Source organism: Cyprinodon tularosa, unplaced genomic scaffold (assembly GCF_016077235.1).
Source record: "Cyprinodon tularosa strain WSP-4 unplaced genomic scaffold, ASM1607723v1 ctg26, whole genome shotgun sequence".
NCBI lineage: Eukaryota > Metazoa > Chordata > Actinopteri > Cyprinodontiformes > Cyprinodontidae > Cyprinodon > Cyprinodon tularosa.
Window position 1 is genome coordinate 2,156,158 of NW_024038961.1, and position 23,700 is coordinate 2,179,857.

At 37.7% G+C, this 23,700-nt stretch overlaps 1 protein-coding gene across 1 annotated transcript in view; it reads right to left on the bottom strand.

Moving 5' to 3' along the window:
- gabbr2 (gamma-aminobutyric acid (GABA) B receptor, 2) overlaps nucleotides 1–23,700 on the bottom strand; it is a 271,798-nt gene that overhangs the window by 11,031 nt on the left and 237,067 nt on the right. The window contains exons 14-16 of the mRNA XM_038288754.1: nucleotides 6,151–6,261; nucleotides 3,454–3,678; nucleotides 2,870–3,052 (exon numbers count right to left, since the gene is read on the bottom strand). Of these exons, the coding sequence (XP_038144682.1) occupies nucleotides 2,870–3,052; nucleotides 3,454–3,678; nucleotides 6,151–6,261 (519 nt within the window). The remainder of the gene's footprint in view (nucleotides 1–2,869; nucleotides 3,053–3,453; nucleotides 3,679–6,150; nucleotides 6,262–23,700) is intronic.

The window sequence follows — 23,700 nt, forward strand, 5'->3', positions numbered from 1 at the left end:
CCACAAACTGTAATTAAAAGATCCAAATGCTGCAGCCAGAGTTCTTATGAAAATTAAAAAGAGAGATCATATTTTTCCTATCTTAGCTTCTCTTTATTGGCTTCCTGTTAATTCCAGAATATAATTTAAAGTCTTCCTTCTTACGAATAAAGCTCTAAATAACCAATCTCTATCAGAGATCTTATTTTTCCTTATATTGCTAACAGAGCACTTCCCTCTCAATCTGCAGGTTTGACTACTGGTTTCTAGAATTTATAAAAGTAGAATGGAGGCACTTTTAGTTATCAGGTTCCTCTCCTGTTGAAGCAACTACCAGTTTTTGGTCTTTAAGGCAGACACTATGTCTACTTTTAAGGCTATGCTTAAAATTTTCCTCTTTGATAAAACTTATTGTAAGACTAGCTCAGGTTATCCTCAGCTATCTCTATAGTAGTTAAGCTACTATAGGCCTAGGCTGCTGGAGGACATAGGGACCACTTTTCATCATTCTGCTTCATTCCACTTCTACTCTCTAATTCTGCATTCATTTCAACCTCTAACTTTATATTCTCTGTTTTTACTCATCATCACCATCCTTTTTTTAATTTAATTGAAATGCAAACTATACACAATCTTCTAAAAGTTGAAAAAAAAAGTAAATACAAATGTAACTTTTTTTTCTTCCATTTGGTTTAAAGTTAATTAACAAAACACTGTAAAACAAGGATGACATACATCATTGTCAACATTACATCGTCACGCATGGCTGTAGTAAACAGGAAGTAGAGGCTGCAATCTAGCCCTGATCACAGATTAGTAATGGAGTAAAGTTTAATTAATGTTACTATTAGTCAAGTTATTCTTATATTAACATATCAGCTAGTAATATCTGGCTTTCAGCCAGCGGAAACAGCTCATCATTCATGTGAGGTTAAAGTTGCTATGTCAGAGCTGCTTTAAAAAAAGTGTTTCCGTCTACCATTTTACTCATTAACCCTTAAATACAACTCCAAAAACTATCTCAAGAAAGCATAACCTTTTTTTTGTGAATTTGAGGGAGTTTTTTGGAACTTTACTGTTTCCATCGAGTTTTTCTGATGTGATACTTCAAAATAAGCTTTAGAAACCATCCATCCATTTTCTGGCATGCTTAGTAGGGTCACAAGGGGCGCTGGTGCCTATCTCCAGCTGTCTACGACGAGAGGCGGGGTACACCCTGGACAGGTTGCCAGTCCATCGTAGGACAACACAAATGTCTACTGTTGCCATATGCTCATCAAAGTAGAGCGAATTCTGCAAACTCACTGACTCGATGCAGGAGTTTCCTTAGAGAGAAAACCTTTATCTGTCTGTATGATTAATTGAATTGTCTCTGTAAAAAGCCTTTGAGATGAACGAGATGAAGCCTTCTAAATAAACTAAATGTAATTGAACCAAAACATATATTAATTTTGTGTGCTAGACAAACATCAATATATTGTGTAAACGTAAATGTGAAGCGTGAAACGATAAACGGCTGTGAACATTTTTGTAATTTAAGATCTGAAAACTATGCTCTACATTTTTCTTATAACCCCGGAGTAAAATCCATCTCATCCAAATGCCAAAAAAAGATACTTAATTCATTAATAGGAGCACTTGTGTGAAATCAAATAGAACAGTAGAAAGCAGTGAATAAACAGCATAATTAAGTTGGATGAACACAAGGTTAATGTTTTTAAGTGGATGCAGGGAAGATTGCTTATAGTTGGTAAAGTACATAGAGCTACATGTAGGACAAGGGTCCTTAACCCCCACACTGGTCCTCGGGTGCCGCACAATTGTAGCCCACTGCTCCTCAAGGGGATGGGTTAAATGCAGGAGTTTATTTCGTTGCTCTGTACTTGTGACAGTGTAATGACAACAAAATGCAGGGAAAAAAAACAAAAAACTAGATAAGATTATGGAAGAATGTTATAGCTTGCAAAAGACTAAGCATTGGGATAAATATTCACCTCCTCGCAAACCAATCCATTGTAGCTCTGGTTAAAATGGCTAAATCCAATTTATAATCTGTTATGTTATGGAAATTGGATTCTCACAGATGTTTTTAAAAACATTTTAGAAGACATTTATATTTTTACTCCCACTAGATATAGATCTTATGTAAAATCCCATTAGAAGATTGTAACATTTGTTGTTGTAAGGTAAATATTGAAAGGGTATGAGTTTCTTTATCCACTCTTAACGCAATAACCAATCCTGTACCATAGACTCCAATTTCTAAAGGCTTGTACTAAGCCCATGTTCTCTCACTCTAAATTGTGCTGTCTATCACTAAACTCTGACATTTGAGCTGCATTTTGGACTTTAACTAAGCCCATGACTAAGGCACCTTCTAGCTAAAGCCATTATAAACATCCTCGTCTTCTCATTTGTTATTATTCAACTGAATCATAAACAAAAAGGAGGGAGCAAAATTGAATCTCAGAGATACCCAATGGACAGATTATCTTTTTAAGATATAACTGATGTTAGACTGAACATTTATCCTTAAATCCTATTAAATGCATCAGTGAGGGTGAACAGAAAATCATGGCAATCTCTTGAAGTGACCAGAGTGGGTATTAACAATTCTCCTGCTAAGAGGTGACAAAATGAATACAAATCTGAAAATGAACTGCATGCAGGAGAGCTATTACGTCCTCGATTTAGAGGAGATAAAGGCTTTGGTCTTTCTTTCTTCTCTTCTCGAAATTCAAGCAAAAATGATTGTACCTGTAATTAATTTAGCTTAAAACCTTTTTTTTTATTATTGCATTAAAAGCCTCCCCATTACCACTGTTAGGTATTGTACCATAATTATCATTTATTAGGAAAAGTACTAAAGAAGAAGCCCTTTGTCTCAGACCTCAGTTATCCTCATGCGAAGACGGTGGTTATCGGTCTGTAGCCCATCCAGTCGAGAGGTGTTGGTCTGGTTCACACTGGTGACTGAGGTGGAGGTTTTGGAGTCTTCTTTCTTTTGATTCTGGGTGAACTTTAACCTTCTGTTCTGTGTTGCCGCATCTGGGTTTGTTCTCATTGTGATCAACTGCAAGGAAATACATGGGCGTTTGTCACATCTTACTCAGATGTTCAACAGTTCATGTGGTATTTTAGGAGCCAGGAATATGGGTAGTAAGGCAGGGGAATAGGTTATTAAGTAGGCACTGACTGGTTAGTGGTATTGAAAGACCATCTTAAAACCACATGGGTTTTTCCCCCCAAAATATCTTTCAAAAGTCCAAAAAAAGCATCTTGGAAGACGTTCTCATAATTAATTATGTAAATACATCTATTCGTACTTTCTTTACAAGGTACTTGTTTGTGTAAAGTACCTTGAGAAAGTATTTTTTTAAGGAACTGGGGCTGTATAAATAAATTAAGCTGATTGGAATAATCCTGTACAGGTCCATGCATAGTAATATTTTACCAATATGTTTAAAAACCCACCTTGGGAACAAAGACGAGACAGAGGGTGATGGTGCTACAAAAGATGATGACAAGAGCCACAATGCAGAACTGGACATTCGGCTGATCTCTGGTCAGAAAAGACACCGCGGCTCCGATGATGCACATGATCCCAACGTTGTAAACGCTCATTCCGATGTATTTGCTGTCATTGAGGGCAGGAATGCTCACGTTCCTGGTCTCCCATGCCAGAAAGCAGCCAAACAGCTAAACGTAAAAGATAGAAGAAAAGAAAAGTTAAACTGACAGCTCAACACAGCCAAAAGCCAGAAAAAAAAAGTTAATTAGGTGAAAAAGTCTGAGGACAAAAACAGAAATAGATAAGAGTGTAAATCGCAAATTGCAACAGGGGTGATGATGTGTGAAGTAAGCAGATCTGCTCACTTACGGTATTTAAAATGCTTAAAATTATTAAATCCATTTTATTTTATACTAATGTAATGTTTTATCTGTGTGCTTACTCCATCGCAAATCTATTTTTTTTTAAATGCAGCTTGGCTCAGAAATGTGGATGAAGTCCCCACCTGAACCAGTATTAGCATTTTTTTTTTGCCACTTATATGTTTGTCATAAGGTGCATCTTAAATAAATGTTTTCTTAAGCACAATACAAACACCTTCTTATCTCAAAATTTTCTGCTAAACTCACTAAATAATCACTTTGCTTTTTAAAGCTGCATACACAATGTTTCCTGTCTACGCTTTGGTTATTTTAATGTATTTTAAAGCCAGGGTTACACTTTTCTGAACTTTGGTTGAACATTAAGCCCTATCATATTTTTTAAAATTACGTTTAGCTTTTTGTTGTCCCAGCTGGTGTATGTAGAGTGTGCAAGGGGACGAAGGGAGTAGAAAACACATTGTTCTTTTGTTTGTGGACAAGGCTTCCTGTCTGATTTTCATTTTATTAGTTTTAAGAATCAACTGAAATATGAGATGTAAATTTGAAAACTTTTATAGTCAGACGTGAGTAGTAATTGGAGTTTCCAAAAACAATATTTTGATTTAATCAATATTAGAACATAAATCAAGATAAAGTTTTGTATGAGAAGTTAGAACTAACGGACACATTTTCATTTGGCCATATTGTTGCACTTCTTCTAAAAGCAGTGCTGCAATAGATACTCAACCCCTTCCTACACCCCAGCCACTCAACTGTCTAAAATAATAAGCTGCTGCTGGAAGATTGTAACTGTGCTACCACAGAGAGTACATAAAGAAAAATAAAATAAAATAAAAAAATGAAAGAATAAACGAGCCTCTTTAGCTGATAAGCAAAACAAAGTGTTGTTTTGTCAGGTACTTTTCCTATGAGGCAGACAGAAAAAAAGAATTTCCCAGACAAAGCCTGTACGCTTTGCTAACGCTTTGACATTGATATTCAGAACAATTTAAAAAATACATTTGTAAAGTGCCTCTATCTGCAGCACTGATAAAGAAAACCTTCCCAAAACTTAAGCAAACAACATCCATTTTAACCTGGAGAGATGATTAGAGTACTGACATAAATCATTATAAATATTTTTGATGTTACTAACCCAGCATAAGGCGTTTTCATATGTAACATTGCTGATGATGATAGAATGGGCAGATTTATGAGAATGGAGATGTCCTTTCCCTGGAGCCTGGACACTAGTGGTAAACGGGAGGATTAAGGAGGAAGGGAAACAATTTGAGTAGAAGGTAGAGCAGGTTGGTGAAGCTGCAGTAAGCTTTACTCTGATGAGGCAGCATATGAAAAAGAATCTTAGATGCTTTGGCTGCTGAGGAGTTTTGGAGTGCAGGAGAAGATTAGCAGAGATAGATCTGGATGACATTTTAGTCTAAATATGCTGCTAAAACTTGTCATTTTCTAGATTAAAGATATATCTCAGCTCCATTTAGTTACAAAAGCATTGGAGGCTAAAGTAGCTAATAATAAAACAGTATTATAAGCCAGACTAAATCGGATATTTAAGCAGAAAAAAGTAGGAACCCATAGCTATGTCTACCTTGTTGTTGTTAATAATTAAAGCTAATATTCAGGGCTGCTGATGAACACACCTGCAAGGACCGGATCCCCATTTACACATAGGAAAGAATGTCTGCACCAGCTCCGTGTTTTTTTTAAAAGAAAAAAGGAGTTCTATAGTTGAATAATCCGTAATTTGTATAAAATTACGGTAATAAGATCTATTTCTTCTATCTTCTTTATCTATCTCTCTCTCTGTCTGTCTTTAAGCCTTCTGACCTGCTACATTTTAGGTAACAGAGTTGTGAGTTTGAGATTTAGGCTTTATGTTAATATAATAAATTTATAGCTGACATGCAAATCAAGGTAATTGGTTAGATAAAAGGAAGAAAATAGCAAGTATTGTTATGATTATAGAACAATTCCCATCATTAGATAATAATGATAAAAAAATGCAGTAGCAACATTCTGTCAGTGAATAGTTTATGTTTAACAATCATCCTTCTTCTTGAATCTGTATTTCTGCTGTTAGATATTTTACAGGAACTATTTATCGATGAACATTATCATTGCTTTTTTAACTACATTCTTCACACAAGTGTATCAAATTTAAATAGTTTTCACAAAAAAAAAAAAAAGGCACTGGTAAATTCACAAAACACAGTGAGGAAGCGGGTATGTATATGTGTCCAGACTGTGATTATGCTGTCAGATTTTGTGTTCTCTCACCATTAGCAGTCCCTTGTAGGCATAGACGATGCCAAGCCAAATGGTCATGTGGGTGTTCTCACAGTGCTCCAAGAAGGGACGGATGGCAATGTCCCGGCCTTGTGGGTCCGCCTGTCGGCGACACAAGAGGAAAGGAAAAAAAATGAGTAAAGCACACACAGACGTGCCTTGTTGTGTAGAAAAAAATTTGCCAGATGACTAAGTAAAAACTTTAAAGAAACAAACAGGAAGTACTTAGTCAGTCGTTTTCATCTTAAATGCCTTTTAAAACAGCTCATATACTCATTTTTGAAACAATAAATGCAACGAAACTGGTTTGCACTAGATTTCTAATGATAATAGTAAAGCTGAACGGATGTGTGAGACAGAAGCTAAAAAAGGGTTTTTTATAATATCCTCTTAAAACATGATCTCCTTCAGCATATTTTCTTGCAAATTGTAAAAAGTTTTGGGCTTTATTATAACAAAATATAAAAATTCAAGTGGATTTGCAAAGAAGACACAGGACGCCATCTCAGCAGACAGTGGCTAAATATATACAAGTAAATGGATATCAATAGTACATCTAATAGTACTAATAGTGCTTACATTTTGTTTACAGAAAATGAACAATAAAAGGGAAAAATATAGCAAAATGTTTAGTCTCCTCCATGCAAACAGTATTTTGCTTATTGGTGGTATTATTAGGAGATGGTATTCATATACCAAATAATGCTGATGACACAAAACATTGACATGTCTCCTGCTGACCCATAACCCGTTGATCCACATTTTTACTTTACATCCACTTTTAATACAGTAAGTCAGATATGGCAGTAGGGTTGGGAATTGAAAAGATTTTCACGATTCCGATTCCCTTTTCGATTCTATGAAATGATTCGATTCTTTATCGATTCTTTTTTCGATTCCAATTTGGGGGAAAAAGGAGAACAAACAGTTTGATTATCAGCATCAACTTTGTTTACTTAACTATTGCACAATCTTACAAACTCAACAAGATCAAGATGTCCACAGGAAATGTGAAACTGGAGTAACATCTGTGTTTAAATGAAAAATAAATATACAAGAACAAACTTAATAACCAACAATGTCTAATAACAAATGATGGGATAATAACCTATTTTAAATAACAAAAAATACTAATTATAAAAGAGTAGTAGGGAAAATTAACAGTTATTTTGCAGAAAGATGAGCATATCTTCTTTTTCTAGAAGGATACAGGATCTTTCAGGGCTTATGGTGTCTCCAGCCTTGGAGAACACCCTCTCAGATGGGGTGGAGGAAGCCTGCACACAGAGGTAGTTTTCAGCCAGTCAGATAGCAAGGGCAGCGTATCTTGCTTGTTCCACCACCACAGTGTGGCGCTATCCCTGCAGGGGATGGAGGGCAAGCTTTTATAGAGCTGGATTTCCTGATCTACCCTCTGGGCTAAGGAAAGACGGGGCTTTGATTCACAAAGTGACCGCAGCTCGTTGTCTTCCTCCTCGAATAGTTCTTCCAACTTGCGTAACTTGCGTAACTTACGTAAAACTTACGTAAAAAACGTGACGTAAGTCGTGCTCCCCAGAGCCGGCGCTCTAGGCTCTGGTGCTGCGGGAATCGAAAAAAGAATCGTTCAGTGAGCTGCCAAACGATGCCATGGAATCGGAAAATACGGAACCGGTTCTTAACAGGAACCGGTTTTCGATTCCCATCCCTATATGGCAGTGAATTATATTTAACTCAAATGGGTCAAAACTAAAGATTAAGATATTAGTACAGACAGAGAAACTTAAAGCCCAACTTGAAAAGGTGGTAATAAAACAACTGTATCATATGTGATTTAATTGCATACTTCCCAAACCAAATGAAAATGATTACAAAAGAAATTATCTTAACATCTGTGGAAAAAAGTCTGACCATTTCTCTCACAATGCAACACAGAGAATGAAGTTCATGATAATGTAATTTGTAGAACTGATTATTGCAATGATTTGCAATAATCTTTCAGAAAAGAGCTTTACTCTATTACAGCTACTTCAGAACTTAGCAGCAAGAAAGCTAAAATACATGTAGAACAGAAAGCGAACTGCCAGCACATTGATTTAAAAGTTTCTGTTATGCTACCTGTCCAGTTTAGAATGGATTTGAAGGTACTTTTGCGGATATTTAATACTCTAAATGGTATTAGCCCAACTTGTCTATCACATTTTGAAAAATGTCTTTTTTGATCTTAAAGAAGATATATATATATATATATATACATATATATATATATATATATATATATATATATATATATATATATATATATATATATATATATATATATATATATATATTAGTGCTGTCAAAATTATCGCGTTATTATCGTGTTAACGCGAGGCCATTTTAACGGCGCAAATTTTTTTAACGTGAGATTAACGCTATGTGGTTTTATGGTACAATTTTCCAAGTACATCCCGCTGCAGCCTGCGGGAAGGCGGGGCTATTTTCCCCCAGTCTATGCATTTCTCATAGGCTTCGAGAGCGGAGCTCCTCCAAGGAAAAAGACGCTCATACACTGGGTGACGCTAGTGCCTTTTCTTTAAGCCCCACCACCAACAAACAAGTTGAGTGTCTGGTAACTAGTAGCAACCTGAAATACGCTGAGAAAACAGATTACTGAGGTGAAATGGAATCTGCTACGGCACTCTTGCTGTCTGTGTACGCCACAGGTCGGTATTGTGTGTGTGTGTGTGTGTGTGTGTGTGTGTGGGTGAGTGGGTGTGTGTGTGTTCTCATTTTTGTTAAGAGGCTGAAAAGTAACTTTCTAGAGCATAGACTACCTCCATCTAGTGATGTTGGTCTATTGATTTTGATGTATTGATTGAAAATTGTTCATTATTACCTTGGTTAATTAACATCTAATGTTAACTCTACTAAATTTTATAGCAGTAGGGTAAAATGCTTGTCTTTGTTCAAAAGACTGTATTAACTGTAAAGACTGTCTTTTACATCAGCCTGTTTTCAGGGCCTTTTTTTTGGCTACATATTTGTTATTTTTGGCATAAATCAGTATCTGTGACCTGTTTTCATTTTAAAAAAAGAACATTGGCACAAACCTAGCCTGTATGTATTTTTTTGTATGTCATCGAGAGTATTTAAATGATTTTTAATCAGGAAAAAAATGTGCGATTAAAATGCGATTAATCGCGAGTTAACTCAGGCATTGATGCGATTAATCGCGATTAAAAAAATTTAATCGATTGACAGCACTAATATATATATATATATATATATATATTTATTTTTTTTTTGTTGTTGCTCTAGATGTTCAGAAATAGAGACTGGACTAGAGGCGGGGTACACCCTGGACAGGTCGCCAGTCCATCGCAGGGCAACACAGAGACAAACAGGACAAACAACCATTCACACACACACACACACTCACACCTAAGGAGAATTCAGAGAAGCCAATTAACCTAACAGTCACGTTTTTGGATTGTGGGAGGAAGCCGGAGTACCCTGAGAAAACCCACGTATGCTTAGGGAGAACATGCAAACTCCATGCAGAAAAACCCTGGGGTGGGAATCGAACATGCAACCTTCTTGCAAGGCAGCAGTGCTACCCACTGCGGCACTGAGCAGCCCTAGTTTATGGTATTTATTATAATTGTTTAGGCAACTTTTATGTCGTTTATTTACTTTTCAGATTTGAATCATTTTTAAGGTAATAATCATAGCACGAACCTGCCATGATTGAAAATATTCTTCTTTACAATTTGATTTATTGTTTATTTATGTTTATGTATTATCTTAGATTTTTAAATATTTTATTGTACAAACCAAAAGTACAAAAAAGTTACACACATATTTATGGATGTAAACCGCTCTGTAATTTTGGTACAGTCACTTCAGCAGTTTTCTATAAGACAATACTATATCAAAAAATGTGTTTTTCAATCACGATATCATATGAAAGTCATGTCATCTGATTTTAATTACTAAAATCCAACTCACTCTATAATCTTTTCCAGCCTCTAAAGAAGCCCTGATGTCTCAAAACAGGAACACATTAAAGACGGAGGATTGAATCACTGGCAGTTAGATCACAGGCTCTGTCAAAGCACTCTTGTAACCCCCTCTGAGAATTCCCCAGCAACCTTGCATGGTTTGTGTCACTGGCATCTGTAAATACGCTCTGAATGGAGTTTAGAGTTCTCCTTAGCTTTAGGTGAGGTTTAGGATAAAAATGGGTAAATGTCATCCTGTTGCTGGAGACATTGATAAGTGGGGCAGAAGATAATGCACATGTAAGAAGGTTTTTTTATTTCCTTACAAAGGACAATCAGTTGGTATAGCGCTGAGACTGAAGCTAAAGTCTGAAGGATGATGTTTTCATTGCATTGTTTTGTGTAACTTCTTCTTTGTTGCAGCAAGACATTCAGTTTGAAGAGGTTGAGCTTAAAAGAAAAGCAAATAATGTTTATGTCATGATTGCAGCCCAGGTAGCTGATCTGATAACTCACTTCATTCACGTGACATTCATTCACCTGAATTGTCATTCATCTACTTTACCTGCACCCTCTGCTATATATAGGGTTTAGCCCAGCTATCGGGGCCAGATCATTATTCTTAGTTTTTCGTGTTAGTTGTCAGGGTTTTCTCTGTGTCATTTAGTCTTCTGATCGTGTCCCGTCTTTTCTCTGCCTGAGCCCTCAGGGATTTGGCTCGGCATGGAGCTGGGGTTCTGGTCCTTCTCCGTGGAGCCCTCTGGTTTTGGTTTGGAGACCGGGGAAGGCCAGTTTCAATTCCCGTAATTCCAGGGCTACAGACTCCTGGATCCCTGAACTGTCCTGTCTGATCTGTCTTTCCTGACATGGATCAGTTTCCTGCCTGTTCACAGAGGTTGCTGCATCGGGGAAACTCTGGGCGGCTCAACACCGAATCGCTTTGGCAGTCCATTGGCTGGATCCTGCCTTCCTCGGAGGGGATGGATTGAACTGTTACACCAGGTAAGTGATCTCTTATATTTCGTCAATAAATGTCTTGAAACTTCCCCCTGTTGGACTCGCCTGAATACTGGGTCCATTTGACTGTTCACTTCTTTTCGAAAGTTTTAAGCTTTTACTGTACTTGTTGCATTGTCATAATCAGTTATTTATCTGATGATTGGAAATATAAAAAGAATTCCGCCAAACGTCTGGTCTTATGTGAAAAAAAAAACTGTTTTAAAGTGATAAGAAAACTTTATTATCAAGAAAGTTTTTTTTTACCATTTTTTTTTATGCTAGAAACAATCATTAACTGTAAAATCAGAGTAACACACTTTTATTGCCAGTGATTTAGAAAATGGCAATGGGGAAAGAGCTTTTTCCAGAACCTGCTTGGAAGAGGCTCCGCAGCATCCGCTGCAGTTCCAGCAGGTTCTGGAACAGCTCTTTCCCCGTTGCCATCAGACGGTTGAACTGTTAATCCTAAACAGCTCTGAATCACGAATGCACAGAACTGAACTTTATGGTCGTTTTTGCACCATTATTTTTTTGCACTACTAACATTCATTCTTCTGCACACTTTATTATTTTCAAATGTTTTCCTCCTTGCACTGATACATTCCTATCAAAGCTGCACTTTATATTGTAATGCTATTTTTTTCAACTACATTTTCATTACTTGTCATAGTATGCAACAGGATAAACAATAAAGTTTGTCTAAGTCTAAATAATGGCTGTGTCTTGTGTTATTTTAAGGCAACATTAAATTTACATTTACACAAGCTGTATACTGACCACTTTACATTGTATTATGGTTTAATGTATTCAAGGTTTCTCCATGGAATGATCAAAGTAAATGTTTACAAAAATGTGAAGGTTACTGGGTAAAGGTATTGTGATTGTTATACCTACCTTTGTCATACAGGGTAAAATACATAATTATGTTCTTTAATCAGAATTCTGATTGTATAACCTCTTCTCCTAATAACAATGCTGTGGAAAGTTTACTCTGCAGATATTTCTATGAATCTACTAATTGAGACACATTCTGCATCAGTGATCCTTGCATAGTTTTAGCTCCCAGCTAACTTGTGTCACTAACAACTAGACGATAAGACAAAATGAGATATAATGCTTATTAGGCTTGGGCTTGTATCGCAGCACAGCAGACAGAAGTTCTCGCCTTTTGGAGAAATGCTGTATGGGGAGTTGCCAGGCAACAGGTCTGTAGGCGGCAGGCGGCCACAAACTGGTGGCGGAGGCAGCAAAAGTGCCAGTTTACTGTCATTTTTCACAGCATTAGCCCTCTAACGGGATCACTTTGCGAAGGCTGCAAGCATGCACATTGCATCAATGGAGAGATGGACACAGATGATGTAATGATGAGAAGAAAAGCATTTGAAAAACTAAAGGTACAGTGGCTGTGAGGAGAAAACAGATAAACTAAACACAGTTTGAATAATTGAAGAAAAAGAGGAGACAATTAAAGGGACGCTCCTAATCCAGTTCTGGTAAAATCAAATAGCAGTTTGGAAATTTCTAGTTTTAGTCTTTTAAATGTTGGCCATATTAATCAAATACAGTAAACGCATTACCTGCTAGTCTCAGATGTATCTGTTGAGTACTTTGTTGAATCAGTGTGTAGTCATGAAGCAGTCCCTGAAGCAGAAACTTTCTTCAAAAGTACAATCCTAAAAGCTACAACTGCTTGAAGAGAGCCCTATACTGTATGCTACATTATTTATTGTTCCACAGGGTATGAAAAGCATTTTTACCAACATAACTGATATTTTCTGGTAGTTTTATGAAACTACTTTAGAGCATACAGAATTCAACTGTAAATATTTCAATCTGACAGGTAAACCAAAAGAATCACCTACTCTTTCCCCTGTCATTTTCGTAACAAGCATACGCCTGCTGATGTTTCTGCGGCCACATAACGTCCTATCACGTCCTATCACTTTATCACTATAAAACTGGGACGGGTGTTCCAAGGTGTTAAAAAAGGTTTTTGCATAAAGAGCAAAAAAAAAAAAACTTTAAGTGTTATTGTTCCTGTGGTTTAAAATCCTTTTGATGAAATGCCACATAACACGCCAGTCGTATAATGCTGTATAAAGCACAAAGTAGAGCAGAGTAATACTGTATTTCCAAACCTATTGCTGTACACTTTCTTTTTTTGTGTGTGTGTGTTCTGTTTTGCCAACATATCTCTGGGAATCAAGTCCCAGAGCTAGATGATAGCCCAACAGATTTTCAAGAACAACAAGAAGACCATTATAGCTGTTGCTATGAGGTTCTGCTGATGAACATGATTTAGGGCATAAAATCATACACAACGGTCACAGAGACGGAAAGGGAGGTGAGAAAGACAGAGGAGATACGAACTTAGTTGCGAAAAACATAGAGACAGTATTAGTATTTACTATTTGTATATATCTGTGAACACCTGGAACCAAATTCCCACGGTATGTATGCATGGGCATTTTAGTATATAAAAGATTTACAAGGTTTCTTGAGAAGGAAAATATGATTAACAGCAGGTTTGGGCAGGCCCAGACTCACCCTACAGTTCCTGATAAAGAGGTGATCCTGGCCCCAGATATCCAGAGAAACCCCAGATCACTGGGACACAAGGAGGGCAGACATAGGGACGGCCGTACCCACCACAGAAGGGCAGACAAGAGCACTTGGAGCCCGACCCTTGAGGGGCAGAACCCCAAAGGGACCCAGTCCCCATACAGCCTCCCTCCTGCCTGTTGGACTACTGTGTATTTAAAACCAGGGGTAGCATACTTGTGTCCCCCACCTCTCCTACCATAAGCTCTAAGTGTCTAAATGCATTCCAAAAACCACAATTTTGCTTGAGCATTGGAAGAAAACCCAGAAAGGCTGACCCACCTCCAGTGCTGTGCACAAATATGATTTTTCAGAAATGTCTCAGGTATAAAAAAATGTGCACAAAAAAACACTCTTTCTAGAGTACAACTGTTTTAATTCTATGGTTACGAGTGGTATGTCCATCTTGTAAGATCAATAATTGTATAAATGTTTTCAAATTGAAGGCAAAAGTATAACTGTTTTATATAAAGAAAACCGTCTCATCAAAAATGCGATTAAGTGTGCTAAATCAAAAGCATATTTTTCTTTGCACTCTGCGGTGGTGTTGAATTTCTTTACAAAATAAAAACAACTGTGAATGTGCACCTTCTGGTAAATAATCCAGGCAGTCTGGGGACTTTTTAACTTTTTTTCTTGAAACTTCAGAGTGAACTGGATGAATTAAAAACACTGGCTGTCTGAAAAGACTACAAACATCTTCAAATGCTATGTTGTGTAAAAAAAAAAAAAAAAAAAAAAAAAAAAAAAAAACTTCAACTCACATTAAATGCTGACATGTCACTTTCATGTTATCTCAAAGCTTAAAAAAATGTAAACCAATGCAACACTAGTCTATTATTTTTCCTGTTTTCACAGCTATATAAGGAACTTTTTTAGGTGTACATGTCAGCCTCTTCTTATGGGGGAGCAAGTGTTTTTCAACCTGCAAGCTGCAGCCATATAAAGCAAAGCTATGTGTATTTATATGAGGATATTTAATTATAGCCACTGAAGAACAGTGATAAAAATCGTGTGGACATACAAAAATAGTCAGCACTGGATCCCACTGTGGTTTGCCAGAGTCCCAATGCCTCAAACATGGCTGTAACATTGCTATTGTATCTGCTCATAAACTAAAGAGTCTTGAAATCACATGTGTTTGGTATTGGAGCTATAGAAATAAACAGAATTGAATAGTATATTTCTCAATATTGGTGCATTGTGTGTTAGTTTTTTTTTTTTTTTTTGCTCTTTTGCCTACTTCACGTTGTCAGACAGGTTCTATTTAACCCATTTTGTATTCTAAGTGTTTAGATGTATATGTTAAAAAATCGAATAGCTAGAACTTGCAGTATGTGATACCTCATTGCAATGTGGGCTAGCTCAGTACCTAAACTAGCATTCAACTGGAACACATTTACCTTGCTCATATAAAACTGAACAACACAAGCTGGGTAATAAAAATTGAAGTTCCCCTGAGATGTGCACCACTTGTTCAGATTTTACTGTGGATTTGCGCATAATGACAACCCTCCATAAAAAGGGGCTAATCACAGGTAATTCATGAGTTACAGTAACAAGGAGGGCCTTTTCTTCTACCGTAAGTTGATTTGGATAGCTTGTCACCAGGAAAGAAAAAGTATCACTGGACACCACTGTATTTGTTAACTTTGTATAGCAATGATCTTAATGATATAAAATTCTTGAGTGTGACGAAAAGAAAAAAGGAGAAACATGACAGGATGTAAAAAAAAAATAAAAAATAAAATCAATACACTAATGTTTCTCTGTAAAAGCTCTTAGAAAAAGCATTTTATCACTCACACAATAAATACTACTAAAACAAGTTCCTCTATGTTGACTTAAAAACAACAAGGATACTTTTAGTGGAGATTTTACACTTTGCCAATATTATGGTGGTGGTTTGCTTTCCTGAAATCGAGGAGAAAATGACTTTGATGAAAAATGACAGAGCAAAAAAAACACATAGAAAAGTGTAAAGTGAGTGAAAATGGGAATCACCAAACAAAAGCAGCCTACAATCGATTTTCTGCTTGTCCTTAGGGTTGTTTGTAAAAAAGATTTCATAAAACATTGTGCACCATTACTCTGTCGTGACTACTTCAGGGATCAAACATTTTACATCTGTGTATGCCACTGCAGATAGAAATCCTTTCCAGATCAGCAGGGAGACGTGGATTTTTAATGGTTCTGAATCGATTCAGATTTTTCCATTTTGCAGTTTCTAAGATGACAAAGGGAACTTGTAACTCTTTATCAAGACAAAAGGTACACAACCACAGAATAGTTAGAATGTTAAAAGGAGTCGGCATGGCACCTACTGTACCTTACAAATACTGTTCATTCATTTGTATTTAGCGCTTTATGGTCAATACTTTGCTGAAGCAATTATTGCTTCATCTTTTTTTGGCTTAGGCCTCAGCAAACTTTGCAAATCCCATAAACTGTATCTTTTGTCCATTCTTGTTTGCAACAATGGCTGCAGTCAAATACAGGATTGCCCTGTATTCACCACAATGTCTCAATTAATCTTGACCAGCATGTCAGGATTAAATCCATGAAACCATACTTTATTTGTTTTCATCCAACCCATCTCATGATCTTGGCACCTATGGCTAGATTTGGTTCTTTTTTCTCATCTGCTTTGCTCTGCTCAGTGCTCATTGTCTCTAATCAGATCCACATCTTCCTGCATTATTTAAGCTACCTGTTCCCAGCCATTGGTGCGAGGTTATTCTAGCCTAGTGTGAGATTAATTCTAGCGTACCCTGTTGTGTTTAGTCTGCCTGATCCTGAAATGTTTCTGCCCCCCCCTGGACTTCTGAGTTCTGGTTGCCCTTGTTTAGCTTTGTGTGACTGCCCTGTTTCCGAACTGTAGCCTGGATTCTGCCTGTTATGGAGCTTGGACCTGTCTTCTGGCTCCGGATTAGATTATTCCCTCTTGTTCCTTCTGTTCCCCTGCATGCTCTTGCTGCTGCCGTTCACTGCTCCAATTCTCTCCTGAATGTCTGGAATCGGCTCTGTCACAAGCTACGGAGAAACCATGCCTCTGGACTTCACTCCTTCTTCTGGGCTCAGACTGATTTTTTACCAGGTTGGTGACTCTCATGCTCATTATCGTTCACCGTCCAAGTTCTGATGTCACTGACCTGTGTTTTCATTTTTACAGAGACTCCAGTTAGCCCGCCCCAGCTGACGATCAGCTGCACGTCTTAAATTAACGCTTGTTTCTGAATCTGATCTGTCTGCTTGACTTCTGGATCCAATGTTCTGAGCTTTTGACAACCCAAGCACCTTCTTCTACTTATCTGGTGTATCTTTGACATGACTTGTGTCAAAATGCAGAAGTTTTAATCTAAAAATAGCATTTTTCTTTCAACTCTTTCACCAAGATCAATTTTCTAAAGTATTTACCAGAGAATTCTCATGTCAAAATATTCAACAACATATGCTGTGGATTCCCACAACTCCTTCAAAGTTTCTAATGACTTCTTCACAGTTTTTTTTTATTCATAGTAAAGCTTCCTTTCCCCAGTATGTGCATTTATTTTAATAGCATAATTTTCCTTCACTTTTTGGATGATTGTTTTAACAGTACTTCAGTGCAATATTTAAAGATTTTGATGTTATCTCATTACCTAAACTTAAACATTCCTACTACTGTCCTTGCTGTTCATATATCTGTATTACCAAATGAACAAACAAAAAAAAAATGCTCTAAGATTTTCATTTGTAAAAGATTTAAAAGCCTTTTTTATTTACTTTCCTTGTTGTACAATATATGGTCTATATTTTAATGGTACATTAACTATCAAATATACATTGATGCTTTAATGTAGAAAAATGTAGAACAGTTCCAGAGGTATGAAAAATTGTGCAATATCTTATATGTTGTTTCTATTTTATTCATGAACTAATCTGTATTTGTCAGATGTCAGTCTTTAAAAAGATGTAATTAGAAGACATCCAGGAAAGACAACCTCCCAGCACATAAGCTTCATTGAATGCAATTTGTCTTTAGCAAGGTCTAGAAAAATGAGGGATACAGAGTGTTTAGCATACTAAGAAGGACTAAAAGGACATGGCACTAAAAGAATGAATAGAGATGTGGGAAGCACAGAATGAGAGATATGAAGGGTGACATTTGGTGAAAAGCAAGCACATCAAGACGGGAGAGGGCAAAAAGATGCAAGAATAAAAGTCATGCTGGCATCTCAATAATTTGTAGGAAATCACTTGAAAAGCAGTCAGGGGAGTTTTCATGAACCCTACATAAAATTTTTAAAGTCAGTTATGGCCTTTAGACAAGGAAGATAGGGGAAGCAAATCTTGAGCAATCGACTTTGCCAGCTGGGCAGGGAGGAAGACAGCAGGTAGGCAATGAAAAAATCAGTGTCTGATTTTGGTCACTTGGACATACAAAACCAAAGCCATTAACAAACCATTAACCATATAAGCATTCACTGTCTTTATGCCAAACTGACTGGTATCACAATATAGAGTTTAGATTTCTCCATTTTTTAAATGTCAAGAGAGTAAAAAATGTCTAAACAAGACCTGTTGAATTTATACATTTAATTTTAGATATTTTCTGACTGTAAAATGAACTCTAGGTATATGTCTACACAAAATGTGGTAATAACCTAAATATGCAATCTGTCGATTTCAAAACACTTGAAGAACATTTGAAAATGTCAGGAAAAAGAGTTCAAAAAACAACAATTTAAACATATTTGGATAATTGTTAGAATTGACATTCAAACTAAATAATTCAACTAAAACACTTGATTTTAGTGAGCTGAATTACTGCAGCTCTGATTTCCTCGCCCTATCAGGAGCAACCTTTGATCATTCGTTTTTCAGAATCTTCAGCTTTCCATCCTAAATTATGCAAACAGCTGCATGGAACTCTTGTATCTGTAATTGCATTGTCCTTATAAGCCTGCACACAATTTCTCCCTCAAAGTTTATTTCTTCCTATTTGGATGTTTCACCTGCAGCTGAACGGTAGTCTGTTGCCTCCAACACTGGTCTGACATGACTGTTACCCTGCTATATTTGACAGAAAAAAATGAATCACAGGCTCAAAACATTTAAACATGAAAAGATTTTATCTAATGCCCAAATATATTATGCTAGAACATTCCCCTTAAAAAGCTTGAATATGTGATGAGAATAATTAATAGAAACATTCCTTCTGTAGAACAATTAAAGTTGTGTTTCCTTAATTTCTTTAAATTATTTCAGCTTTTAAAGCTGTCTGTTTCACAGTGCTGTACTGCTAACAAATAGCTAGTTCGGTATTTTGGACATTTTAAATGTGTTTTTACTTTTGTTTACTTTTTTACCCTTGGCAGTTGCACAGCCTTTCACAAAATGCTATAAAAAACTGTTGATAAAATGTTGTATATGTATCTGTAACATGCTGAATATGTTTTCTGGGACATTTTGTAGCTTGTCTATTACCAGAAATTGCTGATAGCAGAACTGCTGCTCTTTAAAAAAGCTTATCTTAAGGACATAATCAGGCGTCTGGCTGTTGCTGTATGAATCCCTCTCTCTGCTTGATATAACACTTATAAAATGGAGCTACTTTCTGTGTCTCAATACTTTGTGTTTTTTTTTTTTATCTGGTGGGGTTTACTGGCCAGTCGAATTTCAGGCAAACACTAGATGTCTGGTTTCTATTTACAACATAAATCTTTTTATTATAGAAATTTGAAATAGAGCAGGTGAAAATAAACTTTTTTAACATTTAATAAAAGATGAAATAGGCTGCTAAATGTGCATCACGTATAAAATTACTCAAAACAAAATCACAGACTATGAGCTCACTTTACTATGTTCTCCTGCTATAAATGAGTCAAAACTGATAGCTTTTAATGTCTGAAGATTTCAAATAAGATTTTTGCTTTAGCAGAAAAAATGGGTGGGCTGCTGAGTGGCGCAGTGGGCAGCACTGCTGCCTTGCAAGAAGGTTGCAGGTTTGATTCCTGACCCAGAGTCTTTCTGCATGGGGTTTGCATGTTCTCCTTGAGCAATGCGTGGGTTCCCTCCGGGTACTCCGGCTTCCTCCCACAGTCCAAAAACATGAATGTTAGGTTAATTGGCTTCTCTAAATTCTCCTTAGGTGTGAGTGTGTGCGTGAATGATTGTTTGTTCTGTTTGTCTCTGTGTTGCCCTGCGATGGACTGGCGACCTGTCCAGGGTGTACCCCGCCTCTCGCCCATTGACAGCTGGAGATAGGCACCAGCAACCCTCGCAACCCCACTTGGGATTAAGCGTGTTAGAAGATGGATGGATGGATGATTTGGCAGGCATGTTGCAGGTTATCTACAAAAATTGGGTCCACAATGGGTTATAGCTCACAAACCAATAGTCCACTCTTTTAAACTGTCATGGGCAAATTAGTTGTTTTGGAATTACATTTTTGCACATTGACAGGCTGTACAATGCTAAAAATAAGACGTTTAAAGCAACTAAACGAAAATGCTTTTGTAATAAAATTATACAGAGTTAACACTATTCTAAAAAAAAAAAAATAAATAAACCCAGCAAGACTTTTCTCTCAGTATCATGATATAAAATAAATAGTTAGTAGTAAATTCATGGAAGTGTCATGATTCTGGCAAAGTAACTGATTTGTTTACATTCAGTTCTGTCCCTGGCCTCATTATCACTCATTGTTCCCACCTATGTGGCTCTTTCCCTTCTCATCAGTGTGTCCTGTTACCACCTGCTTCCCTGCCTATTTATCCAGACCTTGATGCAGTTGCTGCTGCCAGATTTTTTTGAAATCCTCACTGCAAAAAGATGTTTGGTGTTCTTTCCATGTCTTGCTTTTCTCCCTGTTACAGACTGCACTCTTATGAAAAGTCACTTTGACTGAGTTGTGTTCACAAGAAATCTTACTCTGATATTATGTGAAAAATACTTGGTCAGATTAGTCCTTGAATGAAATATAAACACAGTTAGCAGCATTGTTTAACATTGATGTTAAATGTTCACATTTGCCTATTCTACTCCCATGAATTTGTCCATTTTGGTCACAAGTAATCTGTGTATTCATGAAGACATGCAAATCCTATCAATATGTTCTTGCTCTGCCTATGTTTGGAGGCTGACACCTGGAGCCCATATTTATTTTTTCTTTCTCCATAAAAATGATAAAAGTGACACAATGTTAACTGTTACACAAGCCTCAAAATAAACAAAGAAAAATCTACTAATCAAACAAAGATACCTATGAATATCAAATGGAAAAGGTTGCAATGAATGTGCTTCATGTGATCTCAAGGAATTGCTCCTGCAATGCATGTATTGGATTATTAGAATACTAGAAAAATGCTGGTATCGGCCAAAACTATTGGCAGACCGATGTATTTGTCTATCTGTGATGCAAACCTTGTAAGGAACGGACCCTATTGTTTTAACGCAGTCAGTAAGGGTTAGAAAAGCTATTTATTCGTTATTGTTTTTCAAGTCAGAAGTCTATATATGTTTCCTTAATATTTGGTCCTTTATTTTTGGTCCAATAGGGACATTGCCTGTCCCTTTGACTTTATGATGTTTTGAGCATTTTCTATAAGCTTCTCCCAACAGTTTGCTCTCTACACAACTATTGAACCTTTGAAGCCACTTTACTTAAACATACTTTTTAGCTCTGTCCATACATTTTCAATGATTTATAAATTAAGGTTTGTGATCAAAAACACTTAATTTGATATCCTTTGAAACCACTTTGAGACCAATTTCATAATGGACTTAGGGCCATTATGTATTTGCAGCACCGTTTTCTATACAAGGGTGTTGGGAGCTGGAGAAATTCCACTTTTCTCCAGCAGAGTCCGCCGTGGATCCTCTGAGCGAGCCTCCTGCACAGCTGCAGCTCATCTAGATCATCAGAGGATCCACTACTTAAGCTGTCTTCAGACCTTGCCTCAACGCCGCAGTGTTGTTCCAGTTGGAAACCTGTGTCTCCTCTGTGAAAGCTCAGGAATAGCTAACCTGCCGAGCCGACCCTCAGAGCCAAACCTGAAGAATCTCAGAGAACCTCCAAGCAGCTCTGGACTAGAGCTGGGAATTCCAAAGCCAAGGTCTGTTCATTGTAGACATGAGACGCTGAAGCAGCAAACGGACTCTGCTGATGAACTCTTCTCCAGAACCAACAGAGACTCTCCCAAAGCTAACCTCAAGAACCCTCAAGGTACAATCAGTGAACTTCAGGAAATCAAACCTCTGTTGGCAACGCTAACTGAACTGTCTCTCACGCAGACTCCGGTGAACCAGTATCCAGGCCCCGAACCCGAACCAGTACAATCTGTGTGCTTGTGCATAAATAAACTTGTTAAACTTTCATCCCTGTGTCCGTCAGTGGTGTTCTGCATTCTTGGGTCGCTTTAGTGAACCCATCATGACAGAACACTGCGGCCAAACTCAAGGCCCAGCAGATCACCTCACCCGTCGACTGGAGGAGCAGGATGCCCAAATTCAAGGACAAACCCAAACGCTCCGTGAGTTATACCGCCTGGTTGACACTCATAACCACATGCTACAGAGCTATGCTAATTATCTGAACAGCGCTAATGCTGCACAACAACCATTTCCGGGTCCAGTCCCTCCTCCGAGGTCACCAGCAGTGACGTCATCAGAGTTCCGTCCTAGTCTCCCAGAAAGATTTTCTGGTAACATGAAAGATTGCAAAGGATTTTTATTTCAATGTCGATTAATTTTTCAGAACTCCCCCTGGCAGCTTTTCCACGGATTACAAGAAGATAACTTTCATTCTCTCACAGTTAACAGGAAGAGCCTTGGAATGGGCTCAGGCAAGATTTGCCGCTGACGATAGCTTAAACTGCTACTTCTCTGATTTCATCTCTGAATTTACCCAGGTATTCAACCAAGAAACTGACCAAACTATTGATTCCAGAGCTCTTTTCACCCTAAAACAGGGAAACTCTTCCGTGGCTGAATTTTCCATTAACTTCCGGGTTAAAGCGGCAGCTTCCGGATGGAACCAAAGCGCTCTAAAGGGAGCCTTTTTCATGGCATCAAATGAGCACATTAAAGATGAGCTCGCAACCCTCGAAGATCTAATTCACCTCTCCATTAGATTGGATAATAGAATTCGTGCCAGAAACAGTTCAAAGAAGCAGGGTACACTTTCTTCTGCCTCACATAACGTGACTGTTTGTTCTTCCTCTACAGAGCAGCTGCCCATTCAGAGACCTAAGTCCCAGTCTCTACCGTTGCCTATTCAGGCCTCTCATTCGAGCGAAAGGGATGTCGAACCCATGCAGGTGGGACACACTAGGCTCACTCCAGAGGAGAGGCAAAGGCGTTTTCTAAGCAAACTATGTATCTACTGTGGTGAGAGTGGACACTTCATCGCTTCCTGCCCGGCTAAATCAAAAGCCTGGGCCCGCCAGAGGATCTGAGGAGTCTGGCGGGCCAGATAAACACTAAGAAATCTCCTCGACTGTTACTTCCTGCCACGTTGTTCTGTGCTAATCAAAACCTCTCTTTTTCTGCATTCATCGACTCAGGCTGTGAACGTAACCTAATCGATTCTAACCTCGTCCAGCAACTCCAAATTGAAACCATTCCTCTGACTCAGCCTCTCAGTGTATCCGCCATTGACGGAAAAAGACTCCATCAAGTTACCCATCAAACTCCGCCCCTCGAGCTACTTCTGTCAGGTAACCACCGAGAGACTATAACATTTTTTGTTTTTCCGTCTGCATGTTCCCCGCTGGTGCTTGGTTTCGAATGGTTGGAGAAGCATAATCCTCACATTAACTGGACTGAACATCACCTGGAATCATGGTCCATCTCATGCCATGAAACATGCCTTCGTTCTGCTGCCCCCTTGGTGGGGTCTCCTAGAGGTGGGGGGGAGATGGACTCTCCTGACCTTTCTTCAGTTCCTTCTGAGTACCATGACCTAGCCCCTGTCTTCAGTAAGGTCAGTGCG